We start from the raw sequence: 23,669 nt of genomic DNA, 5'->3' as shown, positions 1-23,669 counted from the left end.
TCTGTGTCCTCTCTCTGTTCTCACAGACAATGCCAGTGGAGCAGTATTCAGAGATAACGGGCATAACTATTATTCCCACGGCAGAAAATAACCACTTGCAGAGAACATCATGACAACTGATCCACTGGCCAGTAGTGGCCGCAATGCCAAAGCGTTCATGTATGACAAAACTGTCAAAACAAAAGCACAGTCCCTACACAACAAGAACTTCAGTCTGATTGACGAGCCAAGTTCTCAGTAGGAAAAATAAAACATAAAAATCCCTAAAGGACTGCTTCGCTTCTCCTTCTCAGCCAATCCATTAAAAAAACAGACATAACCCAGATAGCAATCATACCGTGTTCCAGACCTGGGTTAAAATGCTATTTGAAATAATTTCAAATACTTTAGTTGGGCTTGATTTAGCTTGTCCGTTGCAATGGAAACAATAGAAAAGTCAAAGCCTGCCCACCCCGGCACTCCAGTCAGCCTAAAACCAAATGTTCAAAGTATTTGAAACTATTTCAAGTACTGTTTGAACCCAGGTAAGTCTGCACATGACCCAGAAGGTTCTGAAAGCAAAGAAAAGGTTAATATTCTATCTCATCCATCAATTCAAGGTTCTTGTATGATTTCACACTTCTATCAAAGACACCTGTCTACATTCCTGATGCAGCCTTCACAAAATAAAAGAAATGGTATAAATACCATAGTATTCACTGTAGTGTTTTTGCAGAATGTACTGTGGTATTCACTGTAGTGCAAAAACACTGTAGTATTTACTGTGGTATTTAAAATCTAGTATACTGTAGTATTTACTCTAGTATTTAATCTAGTATACTGTAGTTTTACTCTAGTATTTACTCTAGTATTTACTCCAGTATTTACTGTTATATACTGTAGTATTTACATTTAGCTATAGAATAAATACTGTAGTAAAAGAAAACTGTACTATACTGTAATATTTACTGTAGTATTTACTATAGTATTTACTCTAGTATTTACTGCGATATACTGATGTATTTACAGTTAACTATAGTTTAAATACTGTAGTAAAAGAAAACTGTACTCTACTGTAATATTTAGCGTATTTTGTTTAATTATCGTTGACATAGAGGTGGAGGCTATCTCCTTCCGGAAACATGCTGCAGAAATACTAAAAGAGCAAATGTTCTATAACTTGTAGGAAGGTAGGACTGGGGTCTGAACGGAGAGTTCAGACATTCTTCTCTTTTCTATAACCTGTAGGTAGGTAGGTAGGTAGGTAGGACTGGGGTCTGAACGGAGAGTTCAGACATTCTTCTCTTTTCTATAACCTGTAGGTAGGTAGGTAGGTAGGTAGGTAGGTAGGTAGGTAGGTAGGTAGGACTGGGGTCTGAACGGAGAGTTCAGACATTCTTCTCTTTTCTATAACCTGTAGGTAGGTAGGTAGGTAGGTAGGTAGGTAGGTAGGTAGGTAGGACTGGGGTCTGAACGGAGAGTTCAGACATTCTTCTCTTTTCTATAACCTGTAGGTAGGTAGGTAGGTAGGTAGGTAGGTAGGTAGGTAGGTAGGTAGGTAGGTAGGTAGGTAGGTAGGTAGGACTGGGGTCTGAACGGAGAGTTCAGACATTCTTCTCTTTTCTATAACCTGTAGGTAGGTAGGTAGGTAGGTAGGTAGGTAGGTAGGTAGGTAGGTAGGTAGGTAGGTAGGTAGGTAGGACTGGGGTCTGAACGGAGAGTTCAGACATTCTTCTCTTTTCTATAACCATGTAGGTAGGTAGGTAGGTAGGTAGGTAGGTAGGAAGGAAGGAAGGAAGGAAGGAAGGAAGGAAGGAAGGAAGGAAGGAAGGAAGGAAGGAAGGAAGGACTGGGGTCTGAACGGAGAGTTCAGAGCTCCTGCTCTTTTCTGTAACGTGTACGGAACACATTACATGATCTATACTTGGCCTGTAGGTTTCTCACTAATGGTGGCACAAATTGCGATATAGGGTATATGCAAATTAATACTGTAGTATTTACTGAAGTTTAAAAAGTTTTGTGTTTTTGGGGACTGTAGTGTTTTTGCAGACTTTACTATAAAATGTACAATAGTATTCTACAATATACTACAAAATTCTATAGTAAGTACTACACATGACCGAGGGATACTACAGTGTGCAGTGTAGTATTCTAAAGTAAACTACAGTTTACTACAGAATTCTATAGTAAACTGTAGTATTTTTTCATGTGGGGAAACAGAATTCAGGAAATTCGCCAACTAGGATTTCTGGAAAACCTAGGAATTTTGGGTATATTACCGGAATTTTGCAACCCTACATGACAGGCCCCAGTACATTGTTGTAGCACACTTACACAGGCCCCAGTCCTTGGACTCTCTCTACATGGCTACCTTGTAGTGTATGGTACATTGTGGTGATGCTCTGTGTTTGACTGGCCCTGCTCTTCCTAAGGTACATAAATAGACCCCATAGTGGTGTGGATGGTACATAAACATACCCATAGTGTTGTGGATGGTACATAACAGACCCCATAGTGGTGTGGATGGTACATTAACATACCCATAGTGGTGTGGATGGTACATAACAGACCCCATAGTGTTGTGGATGGTACATAACAGACCCCATAGTGGTGTGGATGGTACATTAACTGACCCCATAGTGGTGTGGATGGTACATAAACAGACCCTATAGTGGTGTGGATGGTACATAAACAGACCCCATAGTGGTGTGGAAGGTACATAACAGACCCCATAGTGTTGTGGATGGTACATTAACAGACCTTATAGTGGTGTGGATGGTACATAAACAGACCCCATAGTGGTGTGGATGGTACATTACAAACCCCATAGTGGTGTGGATGGTACATAACAGACCTCATAGTGGTGTGGATGGTACATAACAGACCCCATAGTGGTGTGGATGGTACATTAACAGACCCCATAGTGGTGTGGATGGTACATAACAGACCCCACAGTGGTGTGGATGGTACATTAACAGACCCCATAGTGGTGTGGATGGTACATTAACAGACCCCGTAGTGGTGTGGATGGTACATTAACAGACCCCACAGTGGTGTGGATGGTACATAACAGACCCCATAGTGGTGTGGATGGTACATTACAGACCCCATAGTGGTGTGGATGGTACATTAACAGACCCCGTAGTGGTGTGGATGGTACATTAACAGACCCCACAGTGGTGTGGATGGTACATTAACAGACCCCATAGTGGTGTGGATGGTACATTAACAGACCCCATAGTGGTGTGGATGGTACATAACAGACCCCATAGTGGTGTGGATGGTACATAAACAGACCCTATAGTGGTGTGGATGGTACATAAACAGACCCCATAGTGGTGTGGATGGTACATAACAGACCCCATAGTGTTGTGGATGGTACATTAACAGACCTTATAGTGGTGTGGATGGTACATTAACAGAACCCATAGTGGTGTGGATGGTACATAAACAGACCCCATAGTGGTGTGGATGGTACATAAACAGACCCCATAGTGGTGTGGATGGTACATTAACAGACCCCATAGTGGTGTGGATGGTACATTACAGACCCCATAGTGGTGTGGATGGTACATAAACAGGCCCCATATTGGTGTGCGTTCGCATGCTTACGTGTGTGTGTGTGTGTGTGTGTGTGTGTGTGTGTGTGTGTGTGTGTGTGTGTGTGTGTGTGTGTGTGTGTGTGTTTCCATGCATGCTTTCATGTGTGTGTGTTTGTTTCCATGCATGCTTTCACTGTGTGTGTGGCTGTGAACTGTGAACGCATAAGTATGTCTCTGTGTGTGTGTGTGTGCCTGTGTGTGTGTGTGCGCGTGTGTGTGCGCGCGTGTGTGTGCGTGTGTGTGCGCGCGTGTGTGCGCGTGTGTGCGCGTGTGTGTGCGTGTGTGTGTGTGTGTGTGTGCGCGTGTGTGCGCGTGTGTGCGTGTGTGTGTGTGTGTGTGTGTGTGTATGTGTGTGTGTGTGTGTGTGTGTGTGTGTGTGTGTATTTTAAATCCCAGATGTTACCTGTTAATTCAGGGTTGATGCCAAAGCTGGGTCTAGACCTCCACTGTAGAGTTACTGTGTCCGTTCTGGGCCGTGTAAACACACACACACACCACTGTGCAACACATGCCGACATGTTGCTGATTAAACATCACAATACCCTCAAACATATTTTGAAAAGTTCAAACAGCCCTTGGTAGCAGTGCAGACAGGAGACTTTCACACAGCGATATAACGTGTTTTCTTGCAGATTTCCTAAAACTAGTGATTACCGAGTTAATCACTGAAATTCCTGTGAGTTCTTACAGGCTACTGTGGATATTCCAACAGTGGGGTCGTTGTTCTAGGGGTCTTTGCCGGCTTTACGCCCGTTCAAAAATATGTTTTTTGTATCTTGTTGGAAAAACCTAACCGGACCGTTCAGTTTATAGAAGAAACAGTGTAGCAGACAGAAAAGTTTATATGTGGATAATACGCCTTTGAAAACAGTCAAGTTCAGAGATGCGAGTCCCTCGTAGACTTGTTTAAGGCAAGCAGATAGCAGAAGGGAGTCAAAATAAAAATAAAGACGAATGAAAATGAAGGGAATCTTTCATTCAGAGTGTCTAGTAATCTCTAGCCTGCTTCCCAAATAGTACCCTATTCCCTCTGTAGTGCACTCCGTTTGACCAGACACCTATGTATCTTGGTCAAAAGTAGTGCACTACAAAGGGAATAGGGTGCCATGTGGGAAGCAGAACATGTCATCCCCAAGCATGATAAACCACCAACCCCCCCCCCCCCAAAAAAACACAATGGAGGAATAGAATAACTTATTGACTTGAGGACAAAGGTCACGTTATGACATCAAAGACAAAGGTCAAAGAGTCACATTCCTTCTAAGGCTGTGAGGGAGCGTCACTACTGTGGGGGAGAGGGCATTACCGTGGGGGAGACAGCATCATTGTGGGGGAGGGAGAATCACTGTGGTGGAGAATCGCTGTGTGGGAGGGAGGATCACTGTGTGGGAGGGAGAATCACTGTGGTGGAGAATCGCTGTGTGGGAGGGAGGATCACTGTGTGGGAGGGCGAATCACTGTGGTGGAGGGAGAATCACTGTGGGGGAGAATCACTGTGTGGGAGGGAGGATCACTGTGTGGGAGGGCGAATCACTGTGGTGGAGAATCGCTGTGTGGGAGGGAAAATCACTGTGGTGGAGAATCACTGTGTGGGAGGGAGAATCACTGTGGTGGAGAATCGCTGTGTGGGAGGGAAAATCACTGTGGTGGAGAATCGCTGTGTGGGAGGGAGGATCACTGTGGTGGAGAATCGCTGTGTGGGAGGGAGAATCACTGTGGTGGAGAATCGCTGTGGTGGAGAATCGCTGTGGTGGAGAATCGCTGTGGTGGAGAATCACTGTGGTGGAGAATCGCTGTGTGGGAGGGAAAATCACTGTGGTGGAGAATCACTGTGTGGGAGGGAGAATTACTGTGGTGGAGAATCGCTGTGGTGGAGAATCGCTGTGGTGGAGAATCGCTGTGGTGGAGAATCACTGTGGTGGAGAATCGCTGTGGTGGAGAATCGCTGTGTGGGAGGGAAAATCACTGTGGGGGAGAATCACTGTGGTGGAGAATCGCTGTGTGGGAGGGAGGATCACTGTGGAGGAGAATCGCTGTGTGGGAGAGTGAATCACTGTGGGGGAGCATCGCTGCAGGTGAGGGAGCATCACTGTGGGGGAGCATCGCTGTGGTGGAGCATCGCTGCAGGTGAGGGAGCATCACTGTGGGGGAGCATCGCTGTGGGAGAGGAAATCACTGTGTGAGAGCATCACTGTGGACACATAAGCCTTGTGGGTTTGTTGTTGTATTGGTTGAGGTCCAAAATGACACCCTTTCCCCTTTATTGTGCACTACATTTGACCAGGGCCCACAGGCATCTACGTACTATATACGGAATAGGGGGCCATTTTGGACACAAGCATTGTACTCTGTTTGACTCCATCCATCACAGAGATTTCTGGTCACAAAAATTACATTCATTATTTTATTTTGTGTTTCAGCATTTTGTGTTTTTTTTTATATATAGTTGACTGTGATTAGAATGTGGATCTGATGTAAAACATTACTTTATTGTATAAATTGAATGTGAATTGAGAAGGTTGAGAATGTGATCAGGAGATGTGATCAGGAGATGTGATCAGGAGATGTGGTCAGGAGATGTGATCAGGAGATGTGGTCAGGAGATGTGATCAGGAGATGTGGTCAGGAGATGTGATCAGGAGATGTGGTCAGGAGATGTGATCAGAAGATGTGATCAGGAGATGTGATCAGGAGATGTGATCAGGAGATGTGGTCAGGAGATGTGATCAGGATATGTGATCAGGAGATGTGGTCAGGAGATGTGGTCAGGAGATGTGATCAGGAGATGTGATCAGGAGATGTGGTCAGGAGATGTGATCAGGAGATGTGGTCAGGAGATGTGATCAGGAGATGTGGTCAGGAGATGTGGTCAGGAGATGTGATCAGGAGATGTGGTCAGGAGATGTGATCAGGTGATGTGGTCAGGAGATGTGTTCAGGAGATGTGGTCAGGCGATGTGGTCAGGAGATGTGATCAGGAGATGTGGTCAGGAGATGTGATCAGGAGATGTGATCAGGAGATGTGATCAGGCGATGTGGTCAGGAGATGTGATCAGATGTGGTCAGGAGATGTGGTCAGGAGATGTGATCAGGAGATGTGATCAGGAGATGTGATCAGGCGATGTGGTCAGGAGATGTGATCAGATGTGGTCAGGATTTGTGGTAAGCTATTAAACAAAAAGGAAATGACACCCTATTCCCTATATAGTGCACTACTTTTGACCTGACCCGGGTGCCATAGGGCGCCATTTTGGACGTAACTGTAATGAGCCACTGATGACGTGTTGTTCTTTTATCTTAAGGCATCTACACACGCAGTGTCTGTCTGTCTGTCTGTCTGTCTGTCTGTCTGTCTGTCTGTCTGTCTGTCTGTCTGTCTGTCTGTCTCTTCACAGCTCTGAGACAAACACTTTAAAAACACTTAGCTCATTCTATGAGCTCTGAGTTCAAAATCCCACCAAACTGTCTCATCTGTGATTTAGTGGAAGATGATGTAATTGGTAGCTGCTCGGTAATTACATGTGTAGTTGATAGACATGTCAAGCCACACACGCTTAAGCAATAAGACCCAAGGGTGTGTGGTATATGGCCAATATACCACGGCTAAGGGATATTCTTAGGCACAATGCAATATATTGGGCACAACCCCCCCCCCGAGTTGCCTTATTGCTTTTATAAACAAACGTAAATAGAGAAGTAGAAATAAATCAGCATTCAGGGCTCGATCCACCCAGTTTATAATAACATTTAGAGAGCAGGTGAGACAGCAGAGACACTAAATCTCTTTTAAACTTGCCACTAAGATTGTCCATAGAGCAGTGATGGATATAGACGCTTGCTCGTAGGCACAGCGTACCTTCCCCCAATCCTAAACACAGTAGGTACACGCTAATGATAGCGCCGCGATTTTAAACTTGTTATATATCGTCCAGCGTGGCAGATCAACAGACGTTAGGCGTTTTATTATCGTGCGGTCTATTCCGCCTTCGGAAAATTATCGAACTGGAAACTCCGTTTGGAAACTGTTTCAGCCTAACAGGAGTTCACAATGAGAGCAATTACCCAACAGTGACTGCCACTGGCAATGATGCACACACACACACACACACACACACACACACACACACACACACACACACACACACACACAGGCTGCAGACTGGCTTGCATGGAAAAGGAGCAAACAACTAGCCTGGTGTTTCTAAATCTGCAAACATCCAATTGAGATTATAAACTGGGTGGTTTTGAGCCCTGAATTCTGATTGGCTGACAGCCGTGGTATATCAGACTGTATACCACGGGTATGACAAAATAGTTATTTTTACTGCTCTAATTACATTGGTAACCAGTTTATAATAGCAATAAGGCACCTCTGGCCAATATACCATGGCTAAGGGCTGTATCCAGGCACTCTGCATTGTGTATATACCACACACCCTCATGCCTTATTAGGCAGGCAGACAGTGTGAGCAGAGGAGAAACAACAATTTCTTTATTTAACCAGGCAAGTGAGTTAAGAACAAATTCTAATTTTCAATGACAGCCTAGGAACAGTTCTTGTTGCCTTGTTCAGGGGCAGAATGACAGATTTTTACCTTGTCAGCTCAGGGATTTGATCTTGAAACCTTTTTTGTTGTTGTTATCTACATGACATGGCTATTTGAGAATGAAACAGGTGCCAACAACAAAAAAGCTGAGAATTGCTCTCATTTTCCCACCACCTCAAGGTTTTTAAATTCAATTCTCATTATGGTTGTTTTACAACACAGTGACCAGGGGGAGGATAAAGTGCCCCAACCATACTGCTAATGATGCCGTATACACACACACACACACACACACACACACACACACACACACTGTACCTAAATGAGCCAAACAAGCTGGCTCTGCTGACTAATGATACTAAAGCCGTGTATTCACACACACACACACACACATAGAAACACACACACATAGAAACACACACACATAGAAACACACACACATAGAAACACACACACATAGAAACACACACACATAGAAACACACACACATAGAAACACACACACGGCAATTGAGCTGTATAAACCAGCCTGCCTTTAGAGGTGAGGTTTTACCCTGGCATTACCAGCAAGCCCGTAATTCTGTCTAGTTAGAAACATAGCCTGGTTCTTGTTAAATAACCACATCTACTCAGCTATAACAATTGATTTCATCAGCAAGAAAATATATTTATAGTTTTTCTAAGGTATAGTTGAAAGAGTTTGTTCCTTTAGATCTGTAGTTGATGGAGTTTGTTCTGGTTAGGCCCGTCCTGCTCTGTTGGAGGAACCAGTACTGGTGAGGCCCGTCCTGCTCTGTTGGAGGAAACAGTACTGGTGAGGCCCGTCCTGCTCTGTTGGAGGAACCAGTTCTGGTGAGGCCCGTCCTGCTCTGTTGGAGGAACCAGTTCTGGTGAGACCCGTCCTGCTCTGTTGGAGGAACCAGTACTGGTGAGGCCCGTCCTGCTCTGTTGGAGGAACCAGTTCTGGTGAGGCAGTCCTGCTCTGTTGGAGGAACCAGTTCTGGTGAGGCCCGTCCTGCTCTGTTGGAGGAACCAGTACTGGTGAGGCCGTCCTGCTCTGTTGGAGGAACCAGTACTGGTGAGGCCCGTCCTGCTCTGTTGGAGGAACCAGTACTGGTGACAATAAATTTCACATACTGTTGTGCAAATGGAATAGACAACAGGTGGAAATTATAGGCAATTAGCAAGACACCCCCAATAAAGGAGTGGTTCTGCAGGTGGTGACCACAGACCACTTCTCAGTTCCTATGCTTCCTGGCTGATGTTTTGGTCACTTTTGAATGCTGGCGGTGCTTTCACTCTAGTGGTAGCATGAGACGGAGTCTACAACCCACACAAGTGGCTCAGGTAGTGCAGCTCATCCAGGATGGCACATCAATGCGAGCTGTGGCAAGAAGGTTTGCTGTGTCTGTCAGCGTAGTGTCCAGAGCATGGAGGCGCTACCAGGAGACAGGCCAGTACATCAGGAGACGTGGAGGAGACCGTAGGAGGGCAACAACCCAGCAGCAGGACCGCTACCTCCGCCTTTGTGCAAGAAGGAGCAGGAGGAGCACTGCCAGAGCCCTGCAAAATGACCTCCAGCAGGCCACAAATGTGCATGTGTCTGCTCAAACGGTCAGAAACAGACTCCATGAGGGTGGTATGAGGGCACGACGTCCACAGGTGGGGGTTGTGCTTACAGCCCAACACCGTGCAGGACGTTTGGCATTTGCCAGAGAACACCAAGATTGGCAAATTCGCCACTGGCGCCCTGTGCTCTTCACAGATGAAAGCAGGTTCACACTGAGCAGACTCCTCAGACCCCTTGTGAGACCATATGCTGGTGCAGTTGGCCCTGGGTTCCTCCTAATGCAAGACAATGCTAGACCTCATGTGGCTGGAGTGTGTCAGCAGTTCCTGCAAGAGGAAGGCATTGATGCTATGGACTGGCCCGCCCGTTCCCCAGACCTGAATCCAATTGAGCACATCTGGGACATCATGTCTCGCTCCATCCACCAACGTCACGTTGCACCACAGACTGTCCAGGAGTTGGCGGATGCTTTAGTCCAGGTCTGGGAGGAGATCCCTCAGGAGACCATCCGCCACCTCATCAGGAGCATGCCCAGGCGTTTTAGGGAAGTCATACAGGCACGTGGAGGGGCCACACACTACTGAGCCTCATTTTGACTTGTTTTAAGGACATTACATCAAAGTTGGACCAGCCTGTAGTGTGGTTTTCCACTTTAATTTTGAGTGTGACTCCAAATCCAGACCTCCATGGGTTGATAAATTGGATTTCCATTGATTATTTGTGTGTGATTTTGTTGTCAGCACATTCAACTATGTAAAGAAAAAAGTATTTAATAAGATTATTTCATTCATTCAGATCTAGGATGTGTTATTTTAGTGTTCCCTTTATTTTTTTGAGCAGTGTATTACGTTACAGCCTTATTTTAAAATTGATAAAATAAAACATTTTCCTCAGCAATCTACACACAATACCCCATAAAGACAAAGCGAAAATTGGTTTTTAGAAATGTTTGCGAATGTATACAAAATAATAAACAGAAATACCTTATTTACAGAAGTATTCAGACTCGTCGCTATGAGACTCTAAATTGAGGACAGGTGAATCCTGTTTCCATTGATCTTCCTTGCGATGTTTCTACAACTTGATTGGAGTCCACCTGTGGTAAATTCAATTGATTGGAAATGATTTGGAAAGGCACACACCTGTTTATTTAAGGTCCCACAGTTGACAGTGCATGCCAGAGCAAAAACCAAGCCACGAGGTCGAAGGAATTGTCCGTAGAGATCCGAGACAGGATTGTTTCCATGCACAGATCTGGGGAAGGGTACCAAAAAATTTCTGCAGCATTGAAGGTCCCCAAGAACACAGTGACCCCAATCATTCTTAAATGTTAGAAGTTTGGAATCACCAAGACTCTTCCTAGAGCTGGCCGCCCGACAAAACTGAGCAATCAGGGGATAAGGGCATTGGTCAGGGAGTTCACCAAGACCCCGATGGTCACTCTGACAGATTTCTAGTTCCTTTGTGGAGATGGGAGAAACTTCCAGAAGGACAACCATCTCTGCAGCACTCCACCAATAAGGCCTTAATGGTAGAGTGGCCAGGCGGAAGCCACACACTTAAAGACTCTCAGACCATGAGAAACAAGATTCTCTGGTCTGATGAAACCAAGATTGAACTCTTTGGCCTGAATGCCAAGCGTCACGTCTGGAGGAAACCTGGCACCATCCCTACGGTGAAGCATGGTGTTGGCAGCATCATGCTGTGGGGATATTTTTCAGCGGCAGGGAATGGTAAACTAGGCAGGATCGAGGCAAAGATGAACGGAGCAAAGTACAGAGAGATCCTTGATGAAAACCTGCTCCAGAGTGCTCAGGACCTCAGACTGGGGAAAAAGTTCACCTTCCAACAGGACAACGACCCTAAGCACACTGCCAAGACAACACAGGAGTGGCTTCGGGACAAGTCTCTGAATGTCCTTGAGTGGCCCAGCCAGAGCCCGGACTTGAACCCGATCGAACATCTCTGGAGAGACCTGAAAACAGCTGTGCAGCAACACTCCCCATCTAATCTGACAGAGCCTGAGAGGATCTGTAGAGAAGAATGGGAGAAACTCCCCAAATACACGTGTGCCAAGCTTGTAGCGTCATACCCAAGAAAACTCAATGCTGTAATCGCTGCCAAAGGTGCTTTATCAAAGTACTGAGTAAAGGGTCTGAATTCTTACATAAAAGTGATATTTCAGTTCTTTATTTAAAAAAAATAGCAAGCATTTATAAAGACCTGTTTTTGCTTTGTCCTTATGGTGTATTGTGTGTAGATTGATGAGGAAATAAAACAATTTATAACATTTTAGAATAAGGCTGTAACGTAACAAAATGCGGAAAAAGTCAAGTGTTCTGAATACTTTCCGAAGGCACCGTAACACCAACATTGACCTAACCCTTAATGTAACCTTAACCAACATCAAATCTGTGGTTAGAAGCATGTGCTTCAGTCATTAATCAGATATTCGTCAGTGTCCCAGTTATTCAGTCATTAATCAGATATTCGTCAGTGTCCCAGTGCTTCAGTCATTAAAGTCGGATCCAGATATACGAGACACCAATCTGTCAGCAGCATGGCTGTGCGTCAGCCAACACAGTCCCCCGACCCCCTGACCCAGGTCGCTACGCTTGATCAGGTTCCTTTTATCTCCCCGTCCCTCTGACGTACACCCAACTATGTGCTCCACAGGACATTTCTGCTGGTCACACACACGCACACACAAGCACGTGCACACACACACGCACACACACGCACACCCACCCATGCCCGTCTGCATGCACAAACACAGGTAATCTACTCTAATTAGGTTGATGGTATAGAGAAGATAGGAAGACACCCAGTGGTGGATCCTGGCTGAGTTTTACATTGCACCTGTGTATTAGATTTCATCCCATGCAGGCGGGGGACTTAGAAGGTCAAACATGGACGGATAGGTGAGGGAAAGACCAGTGGAGAACAGACAGAGGGTGAAGGATGGCTTTAGACCAGACCAGTAGAGAACAGACAGAGGATGAGGGATGGCTTTAGACCAGACCAGTAGAGAACAGACAGAGGATGAGGGATGGCTTCAAACCAGACCAGTAGAGAACAGACAGAGGGTGAAGGATGCTTTAGACCAGACCAGTAGAGAACAGACAGAGGATGAGGGATGGCTTCAGACCAGACCAGTAGAGAACAGACAGAGGGTGAAGGAGCTTTAGACCAGACCAGTAGAGAACAGACAGAGGATGGGGGATGGCTTCAGACCAGACCAGTAGAGAACAGACAGAGGATGAGGGATGGCTTTAGACCAGACCAGTAGAGAACAGACAGAGGATGAGGGATGGCTTTAGACCAGACCAGTAGAGAACAGACAGGGGATGAGGGATGACTTTAGACCAGACCAGTAGAGAACAGACAGAGGATGAGGGATGGCTTTAGACCAGACCATTAGAGAACAGACAGGGGATGAGGGATGGCTTTAGACCAGACCAGTAGAGAACAGACAGGGGATGAGGGATGGCTTTAGACCAGACCATTAGAGAACAGACAGGGGATGAGGGATGGCTTCAGACCAGACCAGTAGAGAACAGACAGAGGATGAGGGATGGCTTTAGACCAGACCAGTAGAGAACAGACAGAGCATGAGGGATGGCTTTAGACCAGACCAGTAGAGAACAGACAGAGGATGAGGGATGGCTTTAGACCAGACCAGTAGAGAACAGACAGGGGATGAGGGATGGCTTTAGACCAGACCAGTAGAGAACAGACAGAGGATGAGGGATGGCTTTAGACCAGACCAGTAGAGAAAAGACAGGGGGGTGAGGGATGGCTTTAGACCAGACCAGTAGAGAACAGACAGGGGATGAGGGATGGCTTCAGACCAGACCAGTAGAGAACCGACAGAGGATGAGGGATGGCTTTAGACCAGACCATTAGAGAACAGACAGGGGATGAGGGATGGCTTCAGACCAGACCAGTAGAGAACCGACAGAGGATGAGGGATGGCTTTAGACCAGACCAGTAGAGAACAGACAGAGGATGTGGGATGGCTTTAGACCAGACCAGTAGAGAACAGACAGGGGATGAGGGATGGCTTTAGACCAGACCAGTAGAGAACAGACAGAGGATGAGGGATGGCTTTAGACCAGACCAGTAGAGAACAGACAGAGGATGAGGGATGGCTTCAGACCAGACCAGTAGAGAACAGACAGAGGATGAGGGATGGCTTCAGACCAGACCAGTAGAGAACAGACAGAGGATGAGGGATGGCTTTAGACCAGACCAGTAGAGAACAGACAGAGGATGAGGGATGGCTTCAGACCAGACCAGTAGAGAACAGACAGAGGATGAGGGATGGCTTTAGACCAGACCAGTAGACAACAGACAGAGGGTGAGGGATGGCTTTAGACCAGACCAGTAGAGAACAGACAGAGGATGAGGGATGGCTTTAGACCAGACCAGTAGAGAACAGACAGAGGATGAGGGATGGCTTTAGACCAGACCAGTAGAGAACAGACAGGGGATGAGGGATGGCTTTAGACCAGACCAGTAGAGAACAGACAAGGCGTGAGGGATGACTTTAGACAAGCATCCATGTAACTCCCCCCTTTAAATTACCCTGAGGGGCTGTTCAATCACTTAGGGTCAAGGTCAGAGAGGGTCAAGGTCAGTGAGGGTCAAGGTCAGAGAGGTTCAAGGTCAGAGTTAGAGTTAGGGTTCAAACACACTTCCTTTCTTGAAGTGAATAGGGAAGAGAGGATCCATTTAAAAAGTATTAGATCCAATCAAATCAAAGTTTATTGGTCATGTGCACAGTATACAGGGTGTAAATGGTACAGTGAAATGCTGACTGGCAAGCTCTCCTCAACAGTGCAAAAAAGCAGTAGAACATGTCATTAAAATGGAACAGGGCAGAGCTGCTTGGTGAGTGTTTCTGTGATGGGTTTTTTCCTCACTATCAATGTGCATACAAACAAACACACACACACACACACACACACACACACACACACACACACACACACACACACACACACACAAACACACAAACACACAAACACACAAACACACAAACACAGACAGACACACACACACACACACACAGACACACACACACACACACACACACACACACACACAGACACACACACACACACACACACATACTGTACACACACACAAACACAAACACACAAACACACACACAGACACACATGAAAACAAGCCCTCATTGGGATTTCCAATCATGTCTGCCACAGTGAGGGTCACGTCCTCGTCCTCTTCTCTCCTCCTCCCCCTCCTCCTCTCTTCCTTCTCCTCCTTCTCTCCTCCTCATCCCCTTCTCTCCTCCTTCTTCTCCTCCTCCTCCCTCTCCTCTCCCCCTCCACAGCAACTGTCTCTTTGTCTCCAGGCCGGCTGGCAAAACAGAGATAATCTGGACTAAATTAAATTTGAAACTGAAGCCATGTCATCCATGAAGGCCTCACAATAGGAGAAAAGGTCTGTCTTTCAGGGAAGGAGAAGAGGAGGCAGGGAAGGAGGCAGGGAAGGAGGAAGGGAAGGAGGGATGGAGAGTGGCAGGCAAAGGACTAAAAGAGGCAGGGAGGGAGAGATGAAGAGAGGCAGAGAAGGAGGGAGGAAGGTCTTGGCCGGTTAACAGCACAGTGGTCAGGCAGTAAATCTAGCATTAGATCACCATTCCATGTCACCGTGTTGCTTCAGACATCCAGCAATATAAAAGATTGATTAGGCCATTATGTAAAAACCCGTTCTCCTAAAAATCCCTCAACTGCTGTTTTGCTGCGAAGTTACATTGCATTCAGACTCTCACCAAGAACTGATGCCAAGTAGCCTACATACAAATGGAGCACAACAAAAGAACCTACCCAGTTGGGGAATAGATTGAGTGGTGTAGTCAATTGCTTCACACTAAAATGTTGTGAAAAAAACAAAAAAAATTCCGTCACAAACCTTAAAGTGCTTTTATAGCAGCATCAAAAATAAGTTGCTCTCAGAATACCTTTCCCTCCCTTCTAACTCACTCAGTGTTTTGATTAAATTAGTGAGACAACATTAGTTCTCCCAAACAACATGTAGAAGTCTGACAACTAAAATAAGCCGGCTCTAGTAGGGAATTTGGCTGGGTGGCTAGGTCTGAGGGGGAGGTGGCTGGAGGGCTGGGACTGGGGGCGAGGTGGCTGGAGGGCTGGGTCTGGGTTGAGAGGTGGCTGGAGGGCTGGGACTGGGTTGAGAGGTGGCTGGAGGGCTGGGACTGGGGGTGAGGTGGATGGAGGGCTGGGACTGGGGGTGAGGTGGATGGAGGGCTGGGTCTGGGTTGAGAGGTGGCTGGAGGGCTGGGACTGGGGGAGAGGTGGCTGGAGGGCTGGGTCTGGGTTGAGAGGTGGCTGGAGGGCTGGGACTGGGGGTGAGGTGGATGGAGGGCTGGGTCTGGGTTGAGAGGTGGCTGGAGGGCTGGGACTGGGGGCGAGGTGGCTGGAGGGCTGGGTCTGGTGGTGAGGTGGATGGAGGGCTGGGACTGGGGGTGAGGTGGATGGAGGGCTGGGTCTGGGTTGAGAGGTGGCTGGAGGGCTGGGTCTGGGTTGAGAGGTGGCTGGAGGGCTGGGACTGGGGGTGAGGTGAGGTGGATGGAGGGCTGGTTCTGGAGGGCTGGTTCTGGAGGGCTGGGTTGAGAGGTGGCTGGAGGCTGGATTTGGAGGGCTGGATCTGGGGCGAGTTCACTGGAGGGCTGCATCTGGTAGCGAGGTGGCTGGAGGCCTGGTTCTGGAGGGCTGGGTCTGGAGGGCTGGTTCTGGAGGGCTGGGTCTGGGCTGGGTTTGGCGGGAGAGGTGGCTGCATGGCTGGGGCTGGGGGCATGATGACTTTAGGGCTGGGTCTGGAGGCCTGGTTCTGGAGGGCTGGATCTGGGCTGGGTTTGGCAGGAGAGGTAGCTGCATGGCTGGTGCTGGGGGCATGATGACTTTAGGGATGGGTCTGGTGGGCTGGATCTGGAGGACTGGGTCTGGAGAGCTGGATCTGGAGAGCTGGATCTGGAGGGCTGGTTCTGGAGGGTTGGGTCTGGAGGACTGGGTCTGGAGGACTGGGTAGCTGGAGGGCTGTGTAGTTGGAGGTTTGCGTCTGGGAGCGATGTGGTTGATTGGCTTGGCCTGGGGGCGAGGTGGAAAAATAAGTGATGGCATGTTTACCAGACTGATTTAGTCAGGCAGCCTCACAGTGTTCTGTTCACTAGTCTCCGGGATAGCCCTGATTTCAGCTTCTGTGTGTTTTCCCCTGGCTTTCACAGTCAGCTAGAATCAAATGGAGCTTCTGCTGCTCCCTGGCTGGACTGGACTGGCTCCCTGGCTGGACGACCTGTCTGGCTGGACTGGACTGGCTCCCTGGCTGAGCCTGGGGAAACCCCTCTCAACACTGGACACACTAGTTGTAATTATGGTCTAGGCTGAGAATAGCAGCAAGGCGGAGGGAGGGGATGACCAAGCCAGTTTCCACCACTGTAATAAGGTGTTGGCAAGCCCTGCAGAGAGAGAGAGAGAGAGAGAGAGAGAGAGAGAGAGAGAGAGAGAGAGAGAGAGCGCAAGAGAGAGCAAGAGAGCGAGAGAGCAAGAGAGGCTATGTCTGCCCTAGCCAACCCTGGTCCTCCAAGACCGCACTGACCACAGGCTGTTCTGGGGCTGGACTAAATCACTTAAACAATTACAGGAGGGGGGAGCCTTCCTTAGGTCCAGGGTGTTCCAAGTGTTTAATATGTGCTAATAGAACCCTGAACAACCACATCCCCCCCACTGGGCCAAGGTTGGCTGACTCCCTTGGTTTTACACACCTATATACATAATTTACATACTGGATGGTTATATACAGAATTATTCAACTAAACTGTTGGTCTTATACAATCAACACTCTGAACTAAACTTGTCTTGGGGTCTTTTACGAGCAAGATTTTGTTGTTGTTTGGCAATGAGAGAGTATTTTTGGACTGACATGAATTTGGATATAATATATGTTCTAACGGTAAATATGTCCAGTTGAATAAAGTCATTCAAAGTCAAATATTTGTTTAGTGTAGAACAACAATAAGACTGGATTGAATGGGACCGTAGCTTTTGTTTGCCTCTTATGTTTTCTCATAATAGAGGATCAGAGAGAGGTTAGACTTTGACTGTGACTGGTTTAGAACGTTCAGTTCATTACCCACAGTTCAATAAGGTGATTACACTCTGGTTATCAGGAAGTAGCCCACTTAGCGACAGGGTCAAAGTTCATCAATATGAATGAATAAACGGATCAACATAGTTTAACTGTGGCAACGCAACAAAATCAGATTGGGATTGGCAAAGTATATGAACCAATCGTATTGCTGATTTTAGATTCTAAACAAAAGGTAATTTGCAGAAGAAAAAAAACATTGGTTGAGTATGGAAAACCTTGACTGTGTCCTTAATGGCACCCTATTGGCCCTGGTCAAAAACACTACAGTATAGGGAATAGAGAAGAGGGTTCCCATTGGAACGTAGGCTTTATGTCTTTGTACAACAGATGGACATGGATGTTTCATGGGTTTTTATGGGTTTGGTTTTCATAACTTTGTTGGGGTTGTAGATTTATTTAGATTTCAGAACTGTTACATAAAGAGATTATAAGTGTCACGCCCTGACCTGAGAGAGACGGTTTGTTTCTCTATGTGGTTAGGTCAGGGTGTGGGGTGGGTATTCTATGGTGTCTATTTCTTTGTGTTGAGCCGAATATGGTTCCTAATCAGAGGCAGCTGTCTATCGTTGTCTCTGATTAGGAAACATACTTAGGCAGCCTTTCCCCACCTGTAGTTGTGGGATCTTATTTTTTGTACTGCTTGTTGTAGCCTGCAAGACGTTACGGTCATTTGTTTAAAGTGTTCTGGTTTATAATAAATTAAGATGAACACTCACCACGCTGCACTTTGGTCTACTCCTTTGGACGGTTGTTACAATATCTGACCTTTTGGAGCTCAATGCATGTTTCTACAGTACAAACAGAAGTATATTATTAGCACAGTTTACCAGTCCTCATCTCAACAAAACAGGTTACAAAATATCATACCACGATGCAGATGAGCGCTTATATTTTGTTCAGACAGTTTATAAAAAAAGGGTTTATAATCCAGACTGAGACAACAGGATTTATAATCATAGACCAAGAAAACAGGGTTTATAATCCAGATTGAGACAACAGGGTTTATAATCCAGACTGAGACAACAGGGTTTATAATCATAGACCAGGAAAACAGGGTTTATAATCATAGACCAAGAAAACAGGGTTTACATTTTAGTCATTTAGCAGACGCTCTTATCCAGAGTGACTTACAGTAGTGAATGCATACATTTCATACAATTTCATACATTTTTTTTTTTTTTTCTGTGCTGGACCCCTGTGGGAATCGAACCCACAACCCTGGTGTTGCAAACACCATGCTCTACCAACTGAGCTACAGGGAAGGCTAAAAAATCTGCTGTTTCCAGTTACAATAGTCATTTACAACATTAACATTTTACATTTCAGTCATTTAGCAGACGCTCTTGTACAGCGTGACTTACAGTAGTGAATGCATACATTCACTACTTCGTTTTCATTTCATAAATGTTTTAAAACGTTATTATTATATATTTTTTTTCATACCTGCCCCCTGTGGGAATCAAACCCACAACCCTGGCGTTGCGAACACCATGCATTGCAAACACCATGCTCTACCAACTGAGCTACAGGGAAGGTTTAGAATCTAGACTGAGACAAAAGGGTTTATAATCCAGACTGAGACAACAGGGTTTATAATCCAGACTGAGACAACAGGGTTTATAATCCAGACTGAGACAACAGGGTTTATAATCCAGACTGAGACAACAGTGTTTATAATCCAGACTGAGGCAGACACACACAGTACGTCACTGTGAAAGCCAACCTCATAATTGTTGTCTGCACAGGGAAAGACTTCAATCTTCATCACACAAAGCATATCAAACGTGTTTCCACAATTTAAAGCTGACTCCATGTTTACTGTCTGTCCAATAGCGTTCCCCAACAGAAAGAGCCCTGATTTGTAATGGAATGTCTAGGTACCACCCACAGATGGAATCCCCTAACCCCAATACAAACCATTCCCATCCACATTCCCAAACCACTCCAAAAACAACATGAAAAGTCAAACCAAAACGTCAGCATATGTAGACGTCAGGCCCGGATAGGCTTTTGTCACCAAAAATACATTCCTCACCTCCACCCTAGGCAACCACCACATCGATTGTGTGTGACGGAGATAATGATTGTGCCATACAGCTTGACTCGTTGTAGGGCAGGGTTTACTGGGCCTCAGGGGACGCCTGTGTGTGCGTACGTGCGTGTGTGTGTGTGCGCAAGGCGGGAGTGCATGCACATGTGTGTGTGCATGTGTGTGTGCGTAATTGAAACAATAACAAAAGGGACACCCCCAGCCTCAGTTTTGAGCTAAGGGATGGGCCTGGAGAAACATAAAATCATAGTTCTCGCCATGATTTCAGTCTATACATTGTATGTTTACAATTACATTGTTCACAAACATTGGAGTGAAACAAGCTTATATGTTGGGTTCTGATGGGGGTTACGACAGTTGAACTAAGCTTGTGAGGCATTTATAAGTTATATTCTTCAAGAATCAATGGATATCATTAATTTAAAGGGGGTTTAACAGAGAAGTTTTACATAGAATACATACCCATCATTCATCTGCCTTGAACACTCTACTGTGTTTACTTTGTCTTTGCAAAAGTCTACTTCCATGTGAGGCCTTGTTCCCTGAAGTGTGACAGTCACCATGTTTCCTAAAACAGTCTGTGGAACCACATGGTACAAAAGTGATCCTAAAAACACACCATGCAGCTGTGATTAAAAAACACCATGACAACTCATAACAAAAGAATGAACTTGCTACGTTGTGATGTCATTTTTTATGCCGTGTGTATTTTTCCTCAGTAATTGCACATCTGAAATGAAATTGGGATTTTTTACCCAGTCATTAGTAGGGCCTGTTTAAAAGACCATTAGCTAAAAACACTACAGAGCCTCCTCCTCCGGAGTCCGGATACCAAAATAAACATTTAGGGGCAGAATGGCGGAATGGGAACCGTGTTTCATGTGATTCATGCAGATGGTTATTCTGGTCGAGTGGCCATGGAGTTCAGATATACAATGTCAAACCTCAATCTGAAGGATACAGTTAGGTGAACACAGAGGTTTGGGAAGGTTGTATAAATATCTCAAACGACAGGGAGGACCTCCTTACACCACAGGCTGACAGGCTGACAAGGGTTCTAACACACACACACACTCACACACACACACACACACACTCACACACTCTCTCTCTCACACACACACACACACACACTCTCACACACACACACACACACTCACACACACACACACACTCACACACACACACACACACACACACACTCTCACACACACACACAAATGTGCACAAACACACACTGTTCTATTTACTATTGAGGGTGTTTCAGCAACTTTGTTTATGTGGGCTTAGTTTTGACCTGAGAAGATGTCTTTATCCTCCACCTCTCTCTGGTTCCCATTAGGTGTTTGGACTGGGAGTCCTGGTTGGCAGGGTAGGGGAGCTCCACTGTAGCCTGGTTATAGCCAACTAAAAGGTAAACTCACCATTATGAGCACAGCATCTAGTCTGGTTGACCAGCTCAGCATCTTGTCTGCTTTGACCAGCTCAGCATCTAGTCTGGTTTGACCAGCTCAGCATCTTGTCTGGTATGACCAGCTCAGCATCTAGTCTGGTTTGACCAGCTCAGCTTCTAGTCTGGTTTGACCAGCTCAGCATCTGGTCTGGTTTGACCAGCTCAGCTTCTAGTCTGGTTTGACCAGCTCAGCATCTGGTCTGGTTTGACCAGCTCAGCATCTACTACCATAGTGCCCACAAAGCTCATCACCTAGCTAAGGACCCTGGGACTTAATACCTACCTCTGCAACTGGATCCTGGACTTCCAGACGGCCGCCCCCAATTGGTAAGTGTAGGCAACAACACGTCTGCCACGCTGATCCTCAACACTGGGGCCCCTCAGGGGTGTGTACTTATTCCCCTCCTGGACTCCCTGTTCACCGACGACTGCGTGGCCAAAGACTACTCCAACACCATCATTAAGTTTGCTGATGACACAACAGTGGTAGGCCTGATCACCGACAACGATGAGACAGCCTATAGGGAGGAGGTCAGTACATCACTGGGGCTAAGCTTCCTGCCATCCAGGACCTATATACTAGGCGGTGTCAGAGGAAAGCCCATAAAATTGTCAGAGACTCCAGTCACTCAAGTCATAGACTGTTTTCTCTGCTACCGCACGGCAATCGGTACCGAAGCGCCAAGTCTAGGGCCAAAAGGCTCCTTAACAGCTTCTACCCCAAAGCATTAGACTGCTGAACAATTAATCAAATGGCCACCAGACTATTACATTGATCCCCCCTCCCCCATTTGTTTTGTACACTGCTGCTACTCACTGTTTATTATCTATGCATAGTCACTTCACCCCTACTGTCACAGAATATGTCATACTTGTCGTTGAATATGTCGTACATGAGAGAGAAGGACCAAGGCGCAGCGGAAGTGTGGACACTCATTCTTTTAATTGGTAAAAGGCAAAGCATCCACCGGAAAACAAAACAATAAATGATACTCACAACATGGACAGTCTCACAGGCTATGCAAACGCAGTGCAAAAACAATTCCCCACAACCCCAAAGACAAACACACACACCTATATAGGACTTCCAATCAAAGGCAACTATACACACCTGCCTTCAATTGGAAGTCCCAATCATCAACCCAACATTTAACAAACACAAACCCCCTGCCACATCCTGACCTAGACTAAGCAATACGCCCTCTGCTGGTCAGGACGTGACAGTACCCCCCCCTCAAGGTGCAGATTCCAGGATGCACCTAAAAAAGAAAAACACAAGAAAATCCCCAATACCCCAACAAAAACCAACAAACAATAACCCCTAAACCATAAGGGAGGGAAGGGAGGGTGGCTGCCGTCAACGACGGCCCTGTGCTACACCCTCCCTCCCCAACCCACCTATCCTGGAGGTGGCTCCGGTTCTGGCAGCTCGGGGTAGTCTGGCAGCTCGGGACAGTCTGGGCAGTCTGGCAGCTCGGGACAGTCTGGGCAGTCTGGCAGCTCGGGACAGTCTGGCAGCTCGGGACAGTCTGGCAGCTCGGGACAGTCTGGGCAGTCTGGCAGCTCGGGACAGTCTGGGCAGTCTGGCAGCTCGGGACAGTCTGGGCAGTCTGGCAGCTCGGGACTGTCTGGGCAGTCTGGCAGCTCGGGACAGTCTGGGCAGTCTGGCAGCTCGGGACAGTCTGGGCAGTCTGGCAGCTCGGGACAGTCTGGGCAGTCTGGCAGCTCGGGACAGTCTGGGCAGTCTGGCAGCTCGGGACAGTCTGGGCAGTCTGGCAGCTCGGGGCAGTCTGGGCAGTCTGGCCACTCCGGCAGTTCAGGGCAGTCTGGCCACTCCGGCAGTTCAGAGCAGTCTGGCCTCACTGGCGACTGTTGACTGGCGGGCAGCTCTGACGACTGTTGACTGGCGGGCAGCTCTGACGACTGTTGACTGGCGGGCAGCTCTGACGACTGTTGACTGGCGGGCAGCTCTGACGACTGTTGACTGGCGGGCAGCTCTGACGACTGTTGACTGGCGGGCAGCTCTGGTGACTGTTGACTGGCGGGCAGCTCTAGTGACTGTTTACTGGCGGGCAGCTCTGGTGACTGTTGACTGGCGGGCAGCTCTGGTGACTGACTGGCGGGCAGCTCTTGCCCCGTCAAACAGCCCTTGTGCCCCCCCCTAAAAAATCTTGGGGGTGCCTCTCGGTCTCCCTTACCCGTCGTGTCTCCCAGTCCTCGCCAGCCTTCTTCCGCTGCTTGGTCCTGGTTTTGAGGTGGTGGGGAATTCTGTCACAG

At 47.0% G+C, this 23,669-nt stretch overlaps 1 protein-coding gene across 3 annotated transcripts; it reads right to left on the bottom strand.

Annotated features, from left to right (window-relative positions):
* Nucleotides 1–16,330: 16,330 nt before the first annotated feature.
* LOC115156201 (anther-specific proline-rich protein APG-like) lies at nucleotides 16,331–19,991 on the bottom strand. Of its 3 annotated transcripts, none has more exons than XR_003868218.1 (3): nucleotides 19,333–19,938; nucleotides 18,606–18,677; nucleotides 16,331–16,829 (listed from the first exon to the last, which is right to left on the bottom strand). XR_003868218.1 is itself a non-coding variant. In XM_029703709.1 (3 exons), the coding sequence occupies exons 1-3, from the start codon at nucleotides 19,946–19,948 to the stop codon at nucleotides 16,401–16,403; spliced, it is 525 nt and encodes a 174-aa protein (XP_029559569.1). In that variant the 5' UTR covers nucleotides 19,949–19,991; the 3' UTR covers nucleotides 16,331–16,400. The 3 variants fall into 3 exon arrangements, 2 of the variants coding, with proteins under 2 accessions (XP_029559569.1, XP_029559483.1); XM_029703709.1 differs by having other exon boundaries at nucleotides 19,925–19,991; XM_029703623.1 differs by having other exon boundaries at nucleotides 19,613–19,938.
* Nucleotides 19,992–23,669: the final 3,678 nt, after the last annotated feature.

This window comes from Salmo trutta, chromosome 1 (genome assembly GCF_901001165.1).
Source record: "Salmo trutta chromosome 1, fSalTru1.1, whole genome shotgun sequence".
Lineage (NCBI taxonomy): Eukaryota > Metazoa > Chordata > Actinopteri > Salmoniformes > Salmonidae > Salmo > Salmo trutta.
The sequence above is the reverse complement of the archived record's forward strand: the minus strand, read 5'-3'. Positions and strand labels throughout refer to the sequence as shown.